Source organism: Lytechinus pictus, unplaced genomic scaffold (genome assembly GCF_037042905.1).
Source record: "Lytechinus pictus isolate F3 Inbred unplaced genomic scaffold, Lp3.0 scaffold_23, whole genome shotgun sequence".
NCBI classification, from domain to species: Eukaryota; Metazoa; Echinodermata; class Echinoidea; order Temnopleuroida; family Toxopneustidae; genus Lytechinus; species Lytechinus pictus.
The window spans coordinates 1,182,174-1,202,615 of record NW_026974143.1 but is presented as its reverse complement, the minus strand read 5'-3'; the positions used below and the strand labels follow the sequence as shown (position 1 = coordinate 1,202,615).

At 35.8% G+C, this 20,442-nt stretch overlaps 1 protein-coding gene across 1 annotated transcript; it reads left to right on the top strand.

The window, feature by feature from the left end:
- The first annotated feature begins 598 nt into the window (after positions 1-598).
- On the top strand, positions 599-18,907 carry LOC129262527 (uncharacterized). The gene is made up of 16 exons (XM_054900654.2): positions 599-1,458; positions 3,370-3,435; positions 5,637-5,699; positions 7,118-7,162; positions 7,582-7,626; positions 8,182-8,253; positions 8,570-8,680; positions 9,388-9,658; positions 10,308-10,584; positions 11,625-11,861; positions 12,310-12,386; positions 12,685-12,792; positions 13,296-13,498; positions 15,539-15,607; positions 15,839-15,934; positions 16,553-18,907. Exons 1-16 carry the CDS (start codon positions 1,247-1,249, stop codon positions 16,821-16,823), a joined length of 2,223 nt encoding a protein of 740 aa, XP_054756629.2. The 5' UTR covers positions 599-1,246; the 3' UTR covers positions 16,824-18,907.
- Positions 18,908-20,442: the final 1,535 nt, after the last annotated feature.

Sequence of the window (20,442 nt, the reverse complement as noted above, 5' to 3'; positions counted from 1 at the left end):
ACCATTTTATGTCTTGAAAATCAACCAAATTGATCTTTATTAATCACTTCACCGATTTAGGGGTGAACATTGGTGCACAGAAAAGGGGGACGGGGTCTACGATGCCCCGAAAGGTAGGGGGTGCATGGACGAAAATATAGCGCGTGTTATATAATTATGTATTATATACGTGTTGTGGTCAGGTCAGGAGGCTTGTCAGGTCTGGAGACCTGACAGTTTTCTGCTACTGGTAACCTGGAAGCCAGTACTACCTGTTTCAGGGTCGAGTCGACGGCGACTAAACCGTCTCCCCCACCTTTTCCTTTTGGGTTTCGGTGTGGAGGGTGGCTGGACACCCTGATGGAATGAAAAGTAAGATCCATCTTAAAGGGCGCTGGCCTAGGAGAGCCAACAGCGGCCATCCAGCAAATCAGGGTAGATGGAACTCTCTAGCCTTGGCAGGCCTTTCATCTAGGACAAGGAAAGTCTGATGTAAAACCTACGACTCGAGGACCTCGCTGTCACCGTCCCAGCTAGCTAGGCTATGGCAGATGAACCCCGGGTGTAAAGGGTGGGGCCAGGACTGCGCACACTGTACTCCACTTTAAAGAGGGTGGATAGTTTTGGAGATTCTCAAAAATGCGTTTGTCATCATTTCACTTCATTTATGAATAATATGATTGTGTTTGCCCTAAAAATGATATGACATGAAATAGATGGACAGAAATTCTGTTTTGATGGTGAAATTAATCGATTTTATAAAATGACGGGTATCCCTGCAGAGTTTTTTTCGTCGGCTCGGCGCGCCGCGGCGGTTTGTATTTGAATTCCTATGTAGCTCCCTCTACAATAGAAAGTAGAACATTTGTTTTGGTTTGAGGCGTACCACGATGGTGTTCGTGCGCCTATGTAAAGATAGTGCATGTTTAATGTTAATTGTTACTGAGTCATTCTCTACTTTTAATCACCCCTCTACCCGTAAAGTATTCATTTCTAACTTTATTTCTTTGTTCCACATTGTTTGCAAAGATGTATGTTATTTTTCGTCAAGTGCATAGTTGCTGCAGCAATGCACGGTCCGCATCTACCGGTAGTCGGTACCGTGTAGCTGGCCCAGCCAGGCCGGCGATCGATCGAGCGCTAGACCGCAACCAGCGCAACCAACACGAAACGCTCTACTGTATAATTCACTCGAAGCCGAAGGAAAGAAGGTTCTCAATCTCAGTCTCACCGCACAATAATTAATAATTTAGCTTATCAAGAGGATATGGGGGACGAGGAAGGAGGGAGTAGGGGACCGAAGGGTGCATCTCCAGGCACCCGACTTGTTAGGAGGAGAGAGTCTAACAAAGTGTACGAACTTTCGCGAAAGAAGAGAGGAACAATCAGAGTACATAGTGAGGTTTTCGAGCGCTGGAGTGAGCTACGAGGAGCAAGAGGACTGACCAATGACCAGTTTTTGTCCCTCTTGCTGGACATGTGAGTAGAACTAATTTTTTATCGAATTCTTTACACCCTCTTCATTTTATGCCTATAAGGACTTAATCGATATAACTTAAGATTCTACCTTGTAATTGATAACTTCCGACAGTCACCGGCATGCACTTCATCTTGGGCAGCTCTAGCAGTACAGCCGCGCGCCGCGCCCGAACACTAGGGCTAGGGCCAGGGGTACGGTACGGTAGTTGCGCGAGTCCCCGCGCCGCGCCCGGAATCAAATTATTTAATTTATTATTATGCTGTAGAATCTGTTCATTAGTTTTAGTTTAGCTCGAGACAGTCTGCATGAATGTTGCAGCCTTACCGGTATTGAGCAACCAATGCATGAGTGAATGGCAATACTTAACCCTAAAAAGACGGGGGGGGGGGGGACTGATTCAGCCCCCCTCGACATTTTTCGTGATACTGATAAATCTGCCGCGCGAAATTTTTTGACTGCGTTGCTCACTGAGTTTTTACAATCAAGTCTAGCGCAACTTTTGAGACCAAATTTGCGACCCCCAGGTACGCGGTTCCGAAATTACGCAACATTTCGTAACGGCATGCAGACCCAAAATTGCAGAAAAAAGTGAATTTGTGTACAATTTACAAATCTAATTCAAATCATGCAAATAGAGTTTTTAGCCTAAATTCATAAATGTATCATTATTTTTCCTTTTACAGATTGAAATCAATCAATTCCATCTTATTTATGCTCCAAATAAAGTCCCCAACAATTTCCATAGAAAAAACATAAAGTCGAAAAACAAAGAAATACATAAGAAATTTAGAAAACAAATACATAAGAAAATAATTGTGATTTTGAATTTTTTTTTTTTACATTTGATGAGATTCATATAAAGTGTCAGTGTACCAAAAATTAGCATTTTAGGGGCATTATTTAGTTAATTAAACCAAAATTTTGATTTTATGCATAAATTAGCATAATTATAATTAGCAAAGAGATTTTTCGCAGAATTTGATCTAGTAGTTTTGTAGATTATGCCATGGGTAACGCGCGTGCCAAGTTTCGTCGCGATCGCGCGAACGACGGCCGAGACCATAAGGGGAGCTGAATCAGCCCTTTCCCTCGTCTTCTTAATCTTACTCTTAGGCATCGAAATAGCCCAGTCTATTTAGGGTTAATCATTGTTCTATTTTCTTCCTGATTATATTTTGCCTAGTCTAGACTTATGAGTATAAAAATATAATCTAGCCTAGATGTAGCTTGTTATTTGCGACTTCAAGTTAAACTCAGTCACACTTCACATCCAGATGTCCTTTGATTCTATTTATTTTATAGCTAATCAATCATTACGTTTGATAACATAGATCCAACTCAAGACAGAAATAACGTTTCTGGAGATGTACATGTTTTTGGAGCAATTTTGGGTCTGACTTGTACTGGTACGAATCAGTATGCTTATGTTGCGTAAACCAAGATATCCGGCCATCATAAATTTGGTCTCAAAAGAAGCGCAGGAATCAAAAGAAAAAAGTAAGCGAGCAGCCCTGTAAAAAAAAATGCAGTTGAATTAATGGTCATGGAAATTGTCAGGAGGGGGGGGTGGTTCATTTACCCCCCCCCCCTCCACAGTTCACCGGGTTAGTTTATCAAGGTAATACAAGTCTAATAATTAAGTAATGAAGCTATACCAACAGTTTTCAATTGGCCGTCCCTTTTTCAGATATGTAGTATAGATATTTGACAAGTGAAAGTTCATGTTTGGAAACAATGGCCGAATAGAAATCAGTGACTATACAGTGATGAGATATGAGATAAAAAATTGAATAATAATTCTTTAAAGTGATTGTTATAAGCGAAGTTGTGCCAATTCTGATTCTGGAATTAGGAAGATGCGGGTACTATAGATATTATTTCAGAAGTTCATATTGCTTTTATCTTTTTAGGTCTGAAGAAAAGGAAGTAACGACTGACTCAGAGCAATCAGTGGTGACTGGAGCCAATTTGAGCATGTAAGTATGATATTTATCTCTTAGTGGGTCATATTTTTTTCATGAATTCTATAATCTGATTGGTCATTTTGTTTGTGAGACAAAACTGTATTTACCTACCTGTATTTTACATTCTGTACTTGGTCAAAAAGGTCAAACAAGTTGAGCCAGCATCACCAGTTTGGTGTTAATTTGTTTTAGTTCTGTTTTGATTGTTACATGCATGCCCATTGCTGATTTCTAGTTTAAAGGAGAATGAAACCCTTGAAACCAGCTGAATCCATATCAAAGAGAAAAATCAAAGAAACATATTGTTGAAAGTTTGAGGAAGATTGAATGAATAATAAGAAAGTTATGAGCATTCGAATATTGAGATCACTAGTGCCATGTAGATCCTCCCAACGGCAATGCGACCAAGATCTGTGATATCACACACGTACAACTCCCTCATTACTTTAGTACTTATTTCACTTATATTCTCACTTTTATAGAGTCTATCACAAGGTGAGGTGTTCTCTTTATGAGATGACAAGTACAGAGGTTTCACAACATTATATCATTGATGAATCGTTTGTCATATGATTAGAATGAGCAAAAAGAGATGTTTTGGGGTATATTTTCAGTGTCCAAATGGGAGAGTTGTACGTGTGTGACATCACAGATCTTGGTCGCATTGCCAATGGGAGGATCTCCATAGCATTAGTGATCTCGACATTCAAATGCTCATAACTCTTTTATTGCTAGTCCTATTTTACTCAAAGTTTTGTTGATCTTATTCTTTGATTTTTCTGCTTTCACAAAAGCTAACTTGCTCCAAAAGTTTCATTCTCCTTTAACTCTAATTCTCCCAGGGTGGGGGCCATAATTGCCCCCCCCCCCTCTACAATTTTCGCAATATATCTACTGCACAATTTTTTTTTACCTCGCCGCTCACTAACTTTTTACTTTCAAGCCTCGCGCAAATTTTGAAACCAAATATGTGACGCGTGGTTACGACATTACGCAACATTATGTAACTGCATGTCAGACCCAAATTGCTCATAAACATGATTTCATGTACAAATCCAACGCATATTGTATATTTAGCCAAATTCATGTATCACTATTTCTACTTTAATTGATCAAACTTAATTGCACTGTAATTTTGCCTTGTTTATGATCAGAATTAAGTCTGAAATGATTTCCATTGAAAAAACATTAAAGGAACAACAAGTAAGAAAATATAGAAATACATAAGAAATTAAAAAACAATAAAATATAAGAAATTGGTCTTGGTACCAGAATTGTTTTCATTCACAATTGTTAGGAATGCTGTAAAGAATATTTTCTCAAAAAATAGCATTCTAGGACTAGGAGCTTTATTTAGTGAATCAGAGCAAAAAGAATGACTTCAAAAATAAATTAGCATATTTAATTCACATAAAATATGAATTCAGTGAAATTTACCAATGCAACTGTGTAAATTACGTCATTCTCTACCATCATGCAAATTTTTCGTTGTGATCGCGCAACCCGCGGCTGAGATCTTAAGGGGGGGGGGCTATAATGCCCCCCACCCCAAGAATCAGAATCCCCTGGGAGGTTTAGGGTTAAACAGTTTTTGATTGGGAGAGGTGAGCTACATGTAGTTGTTAAATAATAACAAAATATATTTGGTTATCTTCCAGCAATAGATAAATAGTCTGTAAGAATGTAAAGTAAATCTGTTTGATCATCAAGGTGTGCATGTACGTACGATTACGCCTGCCAACCCCCACCCACTCCAATTTTTTTTCAAGTACAAAACAGAAAACAAAGTGGGGAAAGGGAAGGAACAAAGAAATTTGGAAAAGGGAAAGTCTAGAGAGTGTCATTCCATAATAGTAGTATCATGTCACCTGGTTATCTTGCTTCCCAAATAACCACCCCCTCTATTTTAAATACCATGTTGTTGCCACCTTTTATACAGTTTAGGAAGCGAATGTCTATTGAGGGTTTACAAAATAATAGTGTACATGTACATGGAGTTGAATAACTTAAATGCTAAATCCATTCTAATAGATTCAAGAAAAAAATTATGGAGCTATGATTATCTTGTTTGGAATTCTGAAAGAATTTGGTTTTTGAAGTATGTGTTGACGTAGATTGAGGTAACATGTACATGTAGAGGAATGATTATAAAGCATTAGATAATCTATCCAGATGAAGATGTACATGTATATTACCATTCATGTATGTTACAGGAAGACAGTTCAGATATCAACTCCTGGCAAAGATGGAACTGAGGTCCAAGTTCTTCTCGATAGGTAGGTCAGCATTTACCAAATTAGGGTACCAATTTATGCCCCCACCCACTGTGAGTAGTGCTGGAGGCACAAAACTTTCAATTGTCCGTTTATCCTGTTTTTGTTTGTGTGACATTTCAAGAACCCATCGGATCATGTATGGATTTGGGACTGATTATCTGATATTGATTAATTAAATAATCAAGTTATGACTTCAAACTGTGTTTATGCATGAACCTACTCTTCTTTTCAAATAAAATCATTTTTTTAAAGACTATGATTACCAGTGTAATTAGATTGATGTGATGGTTTTCACATTTTCAGAATAAAGTATAATAATAATACTAATGCAGATCTTGTATAGGGCATATCACATTGTCATAACATCCCTTTGTGTTCCAGGGCTTAGATATTTTAATAGGGATTATTGGATGGTTTTGAGTTATTGTTAATACATTTAAAGTTATGCTTAAAACTCATCTTTTTAAATCTTAAATTGATCATATATGTTTATTGGTCCATTTGATGGTATTTCTTTATTCATGATTTGTTGAGAAAGTTGTAAATTGTAATATTAGTTTTGATACATTTTGTTGTGCAAAGTATTTCTATTTCCTTTATACTTCATTTCCTTTCTCTTAACCGCTTAGAGGCAATTTTGCAATTTTGCGGTATATAAAAATTGTTATTATTTATTGAGTGGGACGCGTCGAATTATTGTACAAGCTGAAGAACAATATTCGATGAGTCAGAGACAAATCCAATATTGTTCTTCAGCGAGTAACAATATTTCTACGCATCCCACAAAAATGGGTCATCCAGTATTAATATTTAGATACCCCCACAAAGCTAAACATAGATTAATGAATAAAAAGTGGGGTTTTATTTACCATTTCATGTTAATCCTGTAAATCATGGCGACTGATCATTGTCATGTTTTAAACATTGAATTCAATCAACTGATGCAATCTCGTTCCCTTGCCACACCTTGCAACTAATATGCCATGCAATTTTATTGTGACGTAACAATAGCTTCATGCACAATATCAATTATTTACCAATGATAATCTTGTGGGCGGGGCAAAATATTAATTTCGTCCAATTCATAGGCATGCACATTAAAATTAAGTTTTAATATTTTGTCTCTTTGAAACAACCTCGCAAGACGTCTAAATATATCTGTGCCTCTAAAACCATACATCTAAATGGTAATATGCAATATACAGTATGGGATATAGTTCAGAGCTGGCATTGGCAGAGGCATAGATTTTGGCTCTTGTGCAGTTGAGAATCCGTCTTTAAATCAGTTTTGAATCTAACACAAGTATCACATTTTTTATGATTGTCCCAAAAGATAAAAAAATTATTTATTCATTCTTGAGTCAAGTACGCCATAATCACAATTGTATTAAATCCTCCTACTATTAATTTTCTTATAGCTCCTCAGATGATTTATCCATGCCGTCATCACTTCATTCAAAACAGTGAGTTTATTTATTTGTGTGCCCCCTTACCTAGTTTTGAAGGCCAAATGCAATGCATTTTTTTTTTATTTTACCCAGCAAAGGAGTTAAAGAGGGGGAATTACATTTGGTATACATGTATAAGATTTGGGGCTATGATGACAAAGGTCACAAAGGAAATAAATAGTGCATCTGAAAATTACCTTTCCTTGCAATACCTGAAGAATATAGTGTGAAAAGTCAAAAGTAACTCTTGTTAATGCATTGAAATATTAGTATATCAATGTCTTATTTTTAGTATCCAGAGTTAGGTTAGGTGTAACAATTTTAATTTGAATAGGCTGTGAATAATTTTTGTTTTTTATAAAAAAGTAATAACTAATTTTTGGTCAAGTATGTTATCTTAAATGTATTAAATCCTACTATTAATTTTCTTTTAGCTCCTCTGATGATTTATCCATGCCGTCATCACTTCATTCAAAACAGTGAGTTTATTTATTTGTACCCCACTTTATATAATTTGTTGGAGAGCAACAGAAAAGCATTTTTGGGATCATTGTAAATGGAGGCATTGTGTTTTCAGATTGTCTGTCCATCTGTTACATTCTCATGATGAAGAATCATTTGATGGCTCATCTTCAAGAACTTTGGCCATACATGTATGAGTGACAAACTGATTAGATTTTGTTATATTGAGATAAAACATCACAGAGGTCCTTATAAACCCTACATATAAATGTGGTAAGAGACATTACCTGGATAAAGCTTTGTTCCTGGAATATTGGGTCAAAGGCTGCCCTTGCACAGGTCAATGTATGCTTAAACATCCTACTCTGATGTTTTTTTTTATGTAATTGTTTAATCAGATTCAGATTTGTGTACATTTATTTACTTTGACAATGATAGTAAACTGATTGCAGTCTCAGTCTTATTTTGCAACATTCATAGCTGACAGATGAGCGCAGGCTAAATCTGGTTAAATAATAATTCCAACTTTTATAACTACACTAACAAGGTTTTCTGCTATTTTATCTTGAAAGGCCTGTATCTGGAGCACCGTCAAGTCCACCGCAGCAGGAAGAACTTGATATTGACAATGCAGATGTACATGAGTAAGTTAATGTACATTTATGTGATCCTCTGTTTATATTGGGTATGCAACTGTCCTTACAGTGTACACAGGGATTTTAAGTTTATTTTATGCAGAATGTTCATGCTGATCTGGTATATACTATACAAATTAATCATACAGAGTTGCACCTTTCTATCTTTTATTTGGATTTCATTCATATTTCAGTGATTTCAGTGTGTCTACAGAAATGTATGCAGTACATGCATTCCTCTTTGAAGAATGTACACATCTACATAATAATTTTTTTTTACTTGGTTGATCTACAAAATTATTTTACCATTTTTCTGATTTTGCAGCATCAGCGTAAGTTTTGCTGAAGTAGGTGACTACATATATCCACATGAAGAGGAGGATATTGTAGATGATGATGATAGCGATTTTGCTGCAGAGGTTTTATTACAAAGACGGTAATTATTGCAATTTATACACAAAATTGTTGTAATGTTTTCCTCATTCTTTGATGACGGCAACCTGATAACATAATTTATAACATAATACTTGTATTTTTAGGGAATACAACCTCAGAAAAGAATTCAGAATGAGGAACAACTAACAAACCCATGTGAGGATATCTAAATTTCAATGGGGAATCATTGCGCCACCTTTGTGATTAATTTCAATTAAAATCTATGCATACCTTGGAAATATGCTTGAATGAATTTGAATAATCCTTAGTTCCCATTATTATTTTAATTCAGAAATCCTTTTGTCAGATTCTGATTAAATTTTATTAAAAATGATTATCAAGATCGAGCATTTACTGCCAGCAGAGAGTATACCCATTATTGTCGCTCATTTCCTCAAATGCATTTTATTTAGAAGTAGTTTTTAAAACTTTACAATACTAGTAATTATATATTATGTTTGTATTTGGGCAAGTGTGCACTTAACCCTTCGTAAAATTTCCAGCAGAAAAATGAAGTTAGTAGTTAGAATTGGGGTATGCAAGATAGGAAAAAATGCACCCCTCTTTGCTTGATGTCAGCATGATAAAAATCCAAGACTTTTTGTAAGCAGGTCAGAGAGGCAGGTATTGCCAAAATGATAAATAGAGAACAATAATAAGGATGATTTAAATCGAACCTTTTTTGGGGGGTCCTTTCTTCTTCAACAGGCCTGAGGATATAGCTTTCCTGAGGAGAATCGGGGAGGACGAAGAAGTCCTTGGCGAGCAGGATGAATTAGAGTCCAGTGTACAGACAACAAGGTCAGGTCTGCATATAAAAGTGTCACCAGAAGAGGCCTCGGACCTAGGGTTTGTGGTGATTTCAAAACCCAGATTGAAGCAGTTGGCAAAAGAAGCCTACCCAACATGTGCAGTTTGTGGCGCAGAGACAACTGCAACAGTTCATGATGCCAATGGTTCAGCTGGGCATGTGACTTGGGTAAGTGCTAGCATTGTATCCAAATGTAGGGATTGTGATTGTTAAAGAATAAGCTTTAAAGTCAGTCTTGCATTTAAGCATTTGAGATTGGTTCTAATGTCATGTTAGGCTATACAATTCTATTTTATTTCAGTTTACTTCACTATGGTATATTCATTAAAAGAAATTCCTCCCCTGGCTTTATGCAGGATATTAGTTAATATTTTACAAATAAAAAGGCACTAAACGTATATATCCAATTATCATATATTGTAGGAGAGGCCTTCATCTTGGCATGAAATCGGTTCAGAAAAGAACTGTTGGAAAAGGAGAATTCCTTTCTGAAAAAAGTGAACCACAAGTCACCTGTATTAATTTATTTCAAAGGGAATATCAGTGTACATTTTTTAAAGAGTACAGTCCCTCTTCAGTACCATACTTGCATGCATTGCGTAGATGTAGATATATATCAATCAATCGTTCCAGAGTTATTTGTTGCAAATATATTTAGAAGCTTGAATTGCAATCCAGGACATAAGAAAGTATTTGTTTTATGTCCTTTCTCTCTACTACACATTTTACTTTTTCCAGTGTGGAGTTTGTAGTAGAGTCTGTCTCTTAATTTTATCTTTGTCTTAATTGGATATTTCCTCATTTCTATTTGTTGAAGGTGTGTCCTAAAGAACATGAACGTAAATTTTGCAGCCAGGAGGTCCTAGGAAGAAGCCATGTGGGTGACGTTAGGCTTGGTAGCTCTATTCTGCTGTCTGGAAACAACTTCCAAAAAATCCAATTGCTATTCCGATTCTCAAAATTGAACTTCATGTCCCAAAGGACATTTCATGCACTCCAGGCCCAGTATGCCATCCCGGCAGTAGAGGCTTGCTGGAAGGGGATCCAGGATACATCCATAACCAAGCACAAAGCAACTCCAGTTGTTGTATGTGGTAAGTTATTTAATAACAGTTTCTAGCAATGATTGATTCATTAATGACAAAAGTAATGTTGAAACAAATTAAACCTCATACTCCCCGGGGTTTGGAGGTCATTACGACCCCCCCCCCTGTCAATTTTTTGCTGAAACTTGAAATGCCTCAATGTTTCAAGAAAAAAAAGGCATGACTTTTTTCTGAACCTTCCCACATATTTTGATACTAACTATATGGCGATCGGACCTGCCGTGCAGGTGTCAGATTATGTTTACTGAACACGTTTCACTATTTCTGTATATGACTGTATAACTCTATGGACAAAATTAGGAGCTTTTCCAAATAATGAAGATACTTTTCTAGTAAGTATCATTGTTTCAAATCATTTGAATAATTAACACACAACTTACAGGAATTGATAATAGAGTTATAAACAATATATGTACCAATAGTTGATATTCATAAGGCTTTATTTTGTGAGAAATGCCCAAAATCGCCAGAAAATGATTACAAATATAAAAAGGCTTTTTTTCCATAAATTCAGCTATACAAGTTTGTAGATTACATAATTCTTGACCTTTGTTCAAAATTTTGAGGCAAAAAGGCAACCCATGACTGTGATCTCGAGGGGGGTGATAATGGCCCCTCCCTGGTAATAACTAGTTTTAAAATACCCCCAAAGTATTAGGGTGAAGAGAAAGAAAGCCTTGACAGACATTTTGTCATCACATTTTTCCATAGGATAATCATTGTTTCAAGATCTGTGATAAACGCTCCCTTATATGACTCAAATGCCATTTCAAAAGTGGAGTACTTAGCATTTTTGTCATCATATATTGGTGAAATGCAATTTTTTTTTTTTAATGGAAATAAAAGTTTGGAAATGAATGACGGTTGGTTTCAGTGGCTTTGTAGCAAATTGTTACAACACATGAACTCTGGCTTTTTATAACTTTTTTTTGTTTTTAAGGTAATTAATGGCTTACAATCAATGCATTCACAATCTATAAGTGACTTTTTCATCCTATGAACCTTTCTTTTACCAAAATTTCTTACAGGGGACGCACGAAATGACAGCCCTGGCCACTGTGCACAATATTGTACATATACCTTTATGGAACATGAAACAAACGATGTGCTCCATGTCGGTTTTGTCGATAAGAGGGAGGTCGGCATGAAAAGTAATGTCATGGAGGCAAAAGCCTTGAAGGAAGGGCTATCCATAATGGAGGAGAGAGGTCTGCAAGTCAAGGAGGTGGTAACGGATGCCCACCCCTCAATCGGGAAATACATGAGTATGTTTTTTTGTTTTTTTTTCAATTTTATTGCCATCCTTCACATTACTTTATATTATCTTTTCTGTATTTTTTTTTTGTTTCCTATAAACTATGTGCAGTATAAACTATATGCAGAGTCACCAAAATACTTAACAATGCAGCTTTGCAGCTGAGTCCCATTTTTAGAACCTCTAGATTTTTATGGACATGATGAATTGACCTAATTTTGTCTTTTGAACCCTGAAAAGACTGCGCTATGATTACACCTATAAAAACTAGGGAGAGGGGCATATGATTGTTACCATCGAACATGTGCGTTTGAAGAAACTTAGCACGCACAAAAATGTCAGTTCTTATCTCATGGATCAAATTGTTTTAGAGGTATAAAATTATATAAATAAATCTGTTGTTAATTTTGTACCTAAATGAACTTATTTTCTTTTCTCTACTTTTTTCCTTCACAAAGGAGAATCGAAGCCTGAAGTGAAGCACTCTTGGGATGTCTGGCACGGTGCCAAGAACCTTGCTAAGAAACTTGCAAAGGTAAATTGAATTAAAATTTTTACGTTTTGCAAGGAATCTTCTCGTATGTGGGAAATAATAATGATGTGACATATTTCATGACAGAGACTACATTGGGAGTGGTTGTTCACCATTTATGATCTCTTTTATTTCAAAATTCCCTCCCACTTCTCCAGAGATACATGGCATATAGCCAGTCACGACTGTGGATTTTCAATGTTAGTTCAAATGTTTGGTTTCTAACAAATACACATTTTATTTCACACAAAGTGTCTGTTTCTCTTATTATGATCATCTATTTACATGTTCTTATCTATAGGCATCATCAAAAGCATCAACAAGAAGCCTATTGTATTGGGTGAAACATATCATCAGGCATTTTTGGTACTGCTCCAAAACATGCAGAGGGAATCTTGTAGATTTGAAGGTATGGTTATTTTCTCATAACTGATATTTTAAAAAAAATCAATGTCTTAACATGCTTTTGTTTCCTGCCACAATCTTCCCTCATCTTTGTCTTCTTTTGGCCTGCCTAACTTGGTAGAACGGCTAATATAATCAATTCAAATATGGACCTTGGAAAGGGGGGCTTTCACATTTACTTCCCTCTCTATTGTTACTGCTGAATTCCATCATCTGCTCTACAATAGCATGTACATACTCTACAATAGCATGTACATACAAACAAAATTGTTCTCGGATGATTTGATTTTTTGTACTGGTGAGAAAGCTGAATAAGAGGGGACACCAGTGCATGTTGACTTTGCAACATAATTGTGCTATCACACAAGAAATTGGTACCTAACACAACACTAATAGAGTGAATGATGGACTAGCATTTAGAGGTTTTGTACTTGTAATATTGCTTTTATTGCAATTTAAGAATGTTGCTTTATAGTATTCCATTTGTTATTATTGTCAAATTCGCAGGCCAAGTGGCATGGCTTGACACACCATGTCACTAATCAACATTCATGGGTGGCTGGATTCGGAGGTGCAGCTGAGTGTGCTCATGGTGATCTTGAGGAGAGAGAGGAGTGGTTGGAACGTGGGGGAGACCCACACAGAGCTCTGGTTCAGGTGTGCTATGACAAGAGGTTTCTAACCAACTTGGGCCATTATGTCAACTACCGGTAAGAGTAACATGCGTTTGTTTGCCTTCATCACCTCTGGTAGATGCTGATGGCATTATGTGTTTTAGTTGTCTCATAGATATAAACTCATATTCATACATCAATTGCCTAATGTATGAGTATGAGAGGTGATGAGATGATAAGATGTGTTTGTCTTGTGGTCAAGGGTCAAAACATTGTTTTACACGCAGAAGTGTACAATTCTCATGTAAAATCATGCACCATTCAAGTAATCTTCAGGATTCTTTTTTTTCGATAGATTTGTCACACAAAAAGGGGGTCATGGTATTTCATGGCGTATTTTCAAGGTTGTACACAGTTTAAGAAAAGAATTGCAATGCCAGATTATGTAGTTCTGAAGTGACAAGACATTGCGCATATGAAATCTTAAATTGCTCAATTTTTAATGTGATAATTCAACATAAATTTTGTATGTAGTGGAAATGTGGACTATAGGCGCCGCTTTCCGACAGCAGTGGTGGCGTCAACATCAAATCTTAACCTAAGGTTTAGTTTTTGAAATGTCATCATAACTTAGAACGTTAGAAAGCTTAGACAGTTTCATCTTACATGACAAAGGTCAAAGATCATTTAGGGTCAATGAACTTTGGGCTTGTTAGGAGTATTTGCTGAATTTCCATTCTAACTAATTTTTTATGGTGCTAGTTCATAAAACTTTGACATTAGAGTAATCAAGTATCACTGAACAACCTGTGCGAGTTTCTGGTCACATGACCAAGATGAAAGGTCAATTAGGTTCAGTGAACTCTGTTAATGTTGGGTATTTGTTGAATTTGCATCACAACTTAGAAAGTTTATTGATCTATTTCATGAAACATAGTCTACCTAAATAGATTCCTAAAAGGACTAGAGGGAGGGATCCTGTTTCTTGTATGCATGAAGACGATACTAATACATTTTTTTATCTTTGCATTTAACCCTAAAAAGACTGGGTGGGCTGATTTAACCCCCCTCTCGACATGTTTCGCGATAAATCCGCCGCACGAAATTTTTTGACCGCGTCACTCGCTGACTTTTTACTTTGAAGTCTCGCGCAACTTTTGAGACCAAAATTGTGACCTGCGGGTACGCCGTTCCGAAATTACACAACATTTCGTAAGTGCATGCAGACCCAAAATTACTCAAAAACGTGAATTAGTGTACAAATCCAATGCAAATGGTGTTTTTAGCCAAAATTCATAAATGGATCATTAATTTTACTTTTACTGCCTAAAATCAATTAATTTTATCTTTTTTATGGTCAAAATAAAGTCGCTGACGATTTCCATTGAAAAAACAATAAAAAACAAAAATTTGAAAAACAACGAAATACAGAAGAAATTTAGAAAACAATAAAATACATAAGAAAATAAATGTGATGTTGAAAATTTTGAAAAATAAATTTGATCAGATGCCCATCTAGAGCATATGAAACAAAAAATTAGCATTTTAGAGGCATTACTTTATTAATTAGAGCAAACATATGATTTTACGCATAAATTAGCATAATTAATGAGCAATGAGATTTTTCGCAGAATTTGATATCATAGTTTTGTAGATAATGCCATGGGTAACGCGCGTGCCAATTTTCGTCGCAATCGCGCGATTGACGGCTGAGATCATAAGGGGGGGGGGGGGGGCTGAATCAGCCCCCCCCCCCCAGTCTTCTTAGGCGTTGAAATAGCCCAGTCTATTTATGGTTAAGCATAGCAATGTGGCTGAAGAGATATTTTGCCCTGGAAGAAGAACTTAATTTAGAAAACAACATAAGAAAATGAATTTGATGTTAATTTTTTTTTACTACATTTGATCAGACTCCTATGAAGAGTCTGTGAACCAAAAATAAGCATTTTAGGGGTTTGATACTTTTATTTAGTTAATTTGAGCTAACTTGTTTTTATGCATAAATTGACAATTAACAATGAGAGTTTTCCCAGAATTTGATCTTTTAGGTTTGTAGATTCTGCCATGAATAACACGAGATTGCCATATAGACCTATGAAATATCAATCAGAATTTTCTCTGTATAATCTATTACAGCCACACAAGCATGCTCGAGAGCCTTCACAACCACATATTAATGTATGCATCCAAGAGGTTTTCCTTTCGGTGAGTATGATTTTTAACAAATGTAGCATGTACTTCTCTTTTAATATTTGTTTCCACTTCAGCATTACATCCTTAATTTCTGCGACCAAAATATTACGTAAAAGCCATTACAGAGCTTTACAAAAAGGTATGAGTACCATTTGCTGTGAGATAATGGGAAAGAGCTGGAAGTATAAATAATTGAATTAAATATGTATTTCTTGTTTTTTTAAACACATTTCTTTATACTAGGTATCCTGGATACAGAGCAAGGAACCTTCTTGCTGTGATTGACTTCATGTCCCACAAGGACCGTCCATACCAGACTAATGCAGATGGAACACGAAAGTAAGCATCCCAAGTAATTTTTACAAATCAACATTAATCAACAACTAGCTTAGTGCTGTGAGAGTGATTTTTTTTAAATCCTCTTTATTTAGTTTTTTTTAAATATCTGACTGCTAAGAAAGCATGAATGCTTTTAAACAAGTAACCAGAGGACCGACGACTTGCGATCCTCCCGAGGGACCTGGTAATGAGGATTACTACCTTAGCAAAGGGTACTAATGCACCGAGTGGGAATCAAACCAGGGTCACCGGGATCTTCCCTCTCTTCTGACCGAGCTATTGCGCCTCTTTTAATTGAAGTAAATTATATTTTGATTTTGTAACTACCTTTGTGAAAAATGTTAGCCATGCTTGAATGTTTTACTCATCATTTTTGAAGATAATCGTTAGCATTGATAAATTCTTCCTAGTGCAATCTAGATTCCATTCATGGAAATCTGGGGAAAGCTAGTTGTTGGAAGATTTGTGCTTACCGGTATTTGCAATGTAGAAAAAAAAAGGGATCAGATTGGCACCAATCAAATCAATATGTATCATTGTGAGAGATGTGCTTATTGGTTTTTGCTAATGTAAAATGGATGTTTTTACAATTTTTTTTCCCATTTCACTCTGATGCAGAAAAGTAGCAGTTTGGTCAAAGCATGCTGGTGACTACGTCGCAGTAAGAGTGAAAGTCCCAAAGACGTACGACTACATCGAACCTTTGATGAAGGACATCTTTGTTAGGAAGGCAACAGATGAAGGACCAATGTTTAGGAGAGCAACAATCGGGCCAGATGACCCACGTCTAATTCGCCCCCGTCTTGCTCCATTTCCTGCTCCTCCAATAGATGAGATCTTAGCAAGAAGAAGGGGCCGAAATGAAGTGGAAGAAAGTGAGGTTGACTGAGTACTTCAATGTTGCAAAATTTGTCTAGTTGAATTGGCAAATTCACAGAGCTTGCTGTGTTCATATGATAACTTCTCTCGCAATCAATGCACAGAATTGTCCCTTAACACAAGGGCAATCAATTATCAGTGCTCATCTTGTATTAGTTTCAGGTCACATAACCAAGGTCAATTAAGGTCATTTAACCCTTTGACCGTGAAGGCATTAAAGACCAATACCAGTTGTGGTTAAGGATGTCAAACTTTGTGTAAAAGACTTTCTCATGAAATAATTGTTTGCTGCAACTACAGAAAGTTTTTAAGTATATGGATATATTGCATGTAACATGGACAATTATTACTGATCATTTTCAGCTCACATCATGAAAGTAAAAAGCTGTAGGCTCAATGACATGAGAACATGTTGGTATTATTTTGAATTATAATCATCTCTTTTAAATTTTATTGATCCGAGGTATGAGACTAAGGCCTGATGGTGAAAAGTATTACAGATAGTCTTGCATGAGTTTAAGGTCAGTTATTGTCTGTATGTCAATGAATTCTGAAAGGTTAAGTTTTCAAAATATCGTAACTTCAAATTATATGGACCTATTTCATGAAACTTGGATGAAGGGGCATCGAAATACACTGTTTATTGGATGAGTTTCATGTCACATGATGAAGGTCAATGGTTATTTAGGACTGATAAACTTGTCATTTTATCATATGGATTGTGCTTTTTGTGAAAAGTTATTCATCTCATTCCCAGTTCGGCAACAATGATTTGTCACCTTAATATTGGAAGAACCAATTAGGAATCAGAATTTCCACTATCATGGCAGTTGACACTCCAGCAAGAGTAGCTTTCAGATCAACTTTTTATGCATAGTTCTTATCAGATTTGAAACATTCATACATTAAAGAAAATGAACTGGGAAAGGTAACTAGTATGTCAGGTCATTTCCTAGGAGTGACCCTACACGAGATTGTACTATCAGTTAGTCAGGTTATAAAGAACCATATGATGGATTTTCTTCAAACTCTGCTCGATTGAGGATAAGATTAGTTTCTTGGGTCGTAAGGTCTATGTCATGTAGGTCATTGTTTGTAATGGCCATGATTATGGTATAATCAGATTCTGGTGGATTCGCAACTTGTAATCCCAACTAATCCAGAATATTTTGGTGGATCAAAAGGCCTTATGTTGATGCCAATGACTAAACGGTATTACTAAGAATTGCCACATTTTGCTATCAACGGCATGATTGCAAAAAATGCCTTGTTTATTGTAAAATCTTATATCGTTAAATTCGCCGATTTTGGCATGACTCCAAATTTATAATAAATTTTTATGTTTATGTAGGCACGTGTTAAGTGATATCAAATTTCGTAAACAATTTTTGATAGTGAATTCCTCATGAATTCACATTTCATCCATTCACTTCTCCATCTTTTTATTCATTGTAATTGTAACATCATTTCACTCATATATGTCATGAAATAAATTCTAATCAGAGAACAAAACTTAGCAAAACAGTTTTGAATATGGCTAGAAGCAGATAGTAAATTTGATGAAATGTGTGTAAAAACCAAGTTTCCTGAATTTGCTTTTGATATCTATGACTATGATATACTGCCATGAAACACCAGTGCAATCACTTTAGGTATTGATGCCTTATTGTTGAGGGTTATTCCTTTCCTAGTTTACTGATTATACCAAGATGTTAGTGGTATGAATTCAAATGCATGCAATCAATCTTTAAAAAATTTGTTTGTATTCTTTGGATGTTTTATCTTCAATATTTGGCAGGTTGTGCCATCCACATTCATGCCAATATTGCAGGCTATATAATGAAACAAACACTGCCAATTCACCTCAGGAATTGTAACTTTGTTATTCCTAACTAAGTAAAACAATACCCACATATTTGTGGGTACTCCAAGTAAGTGCAATTATTAAGTCTTCATGGCCTGTACTGGTAAATATTAGCTGTTTTGGGGTTTGCATTTGGAAATGAACATTCTATAAGGATTCTTGATTATTAAAATTTAATGCCCATGCTTTGTTATTTTGTACAGGAAACATTAGAAAGATATTTGCAGGTATCATAGCATGCTTTGGTAATAATTACAGTCAAAGGAAGTGTATCCATACTGTTTTCATTTGAAATTATTATTTTTTTTTTTTGCCATTTGTTCTTTCATGTTTTTGTTTTCATTCTGTTGGAATTTTGCATCCATTTATGACTTTTTCAAACATTTCCTTTGCAACATCAATTTTTCACCAAATCCTGACAACTTCAATCATACTTTCCATGAACACCACTACATTAGCATAGACCACCGTTATTATGATTTTTCTCAGTCTCTTTTTCACCATTGGCATACGAACAAAGGGAGAAGTCATAAAAGGTATGATTCTTTGTATTTTGATATGATTTTAATCGAAGTATTACATGCATTTCACAGCTTGTGAGATACATCTTGCTATATGATGTTTCTGCCATTATCTACTTACTGCCTTGAACTGTTAAAAATATATTTCTTACAATAATGTATTAAAGGATATCAATGAATAGAAACTGAATGATTGAATGACTGTTAATTTTACAGAGTACACATCATGAGATCATGAAATTTATATATTTATGCCGGAGTTTGAATTGCATATGAGGCTGTTGTAAACACCCTAAGATAAAATATATTGTCCATCCGGCAAGAATGAATGCCTAAACATTGAATAATGCAACTGAATACAACCTGTTTCAACTACTGTGGCAACTTCAGCAGATTAGTGTTAATAAACCTGGGTCCCATTTCATAAAGGACTTACAACTGTTGTAACTGTCATTATGATAACTACCATGGCAACAGGGCTCAGCAGCTAATCAAAATCCAGGTTTCCATGGTAGTTGCCATAAAGGCAAAGTTATAATAGTTGCAAGTCCTTTATGAAACGGGACCCAGATCTGTTAAACCCATACATCAGTCTTCAAATTTATACCACTATATCTCATATCAGAGTACAGGACAAAAAATGAAAGAGGAAATGATATAAGAAATAGTGAAGGGACTCCCCCCCCCCCCCCCCCCTGGATCCGCCTATGCATTAGTGATAAAAAATTTGAATGGTCAATAAACTTTCTTATTAATTGTTCGATTTATATTCAGTTTACACAGATTTCTTTGAATTTTCTGTTTTCACACAAGCTAACCTCCAATCTCGGGATTTATTTGTTCATAACATTACCAGTCCACCTTTCTTATATAACCATAACAGGATGCATTTCTGTGACACGGCAGCAAAGGGTAACCATCACATCAAAAGTTTGTGCATGTCATATGCATTTTCTTTGCTCTACACTCTCCTGTATAAACTATAATGTTGATATAACCTACTCAGAAGTAAATAACATGTCACATCACCTGTGTTGTGTTTTCAGAATGTAATTGGGGGCTTATTTCCTTACATCCCCTAGAATATGTAATGAGAGCAGACACCGCCAAAATAAACCAATATGACAATGAAAGGAACATGAAGAAAGTCAAAACCAGCTAATAGTAATTGAATGGAAAGAAAGGGCTGTGACAACAAAAATAATGGTCTGCATTAGAAGGCAAAAATCATGACTTTAATTATG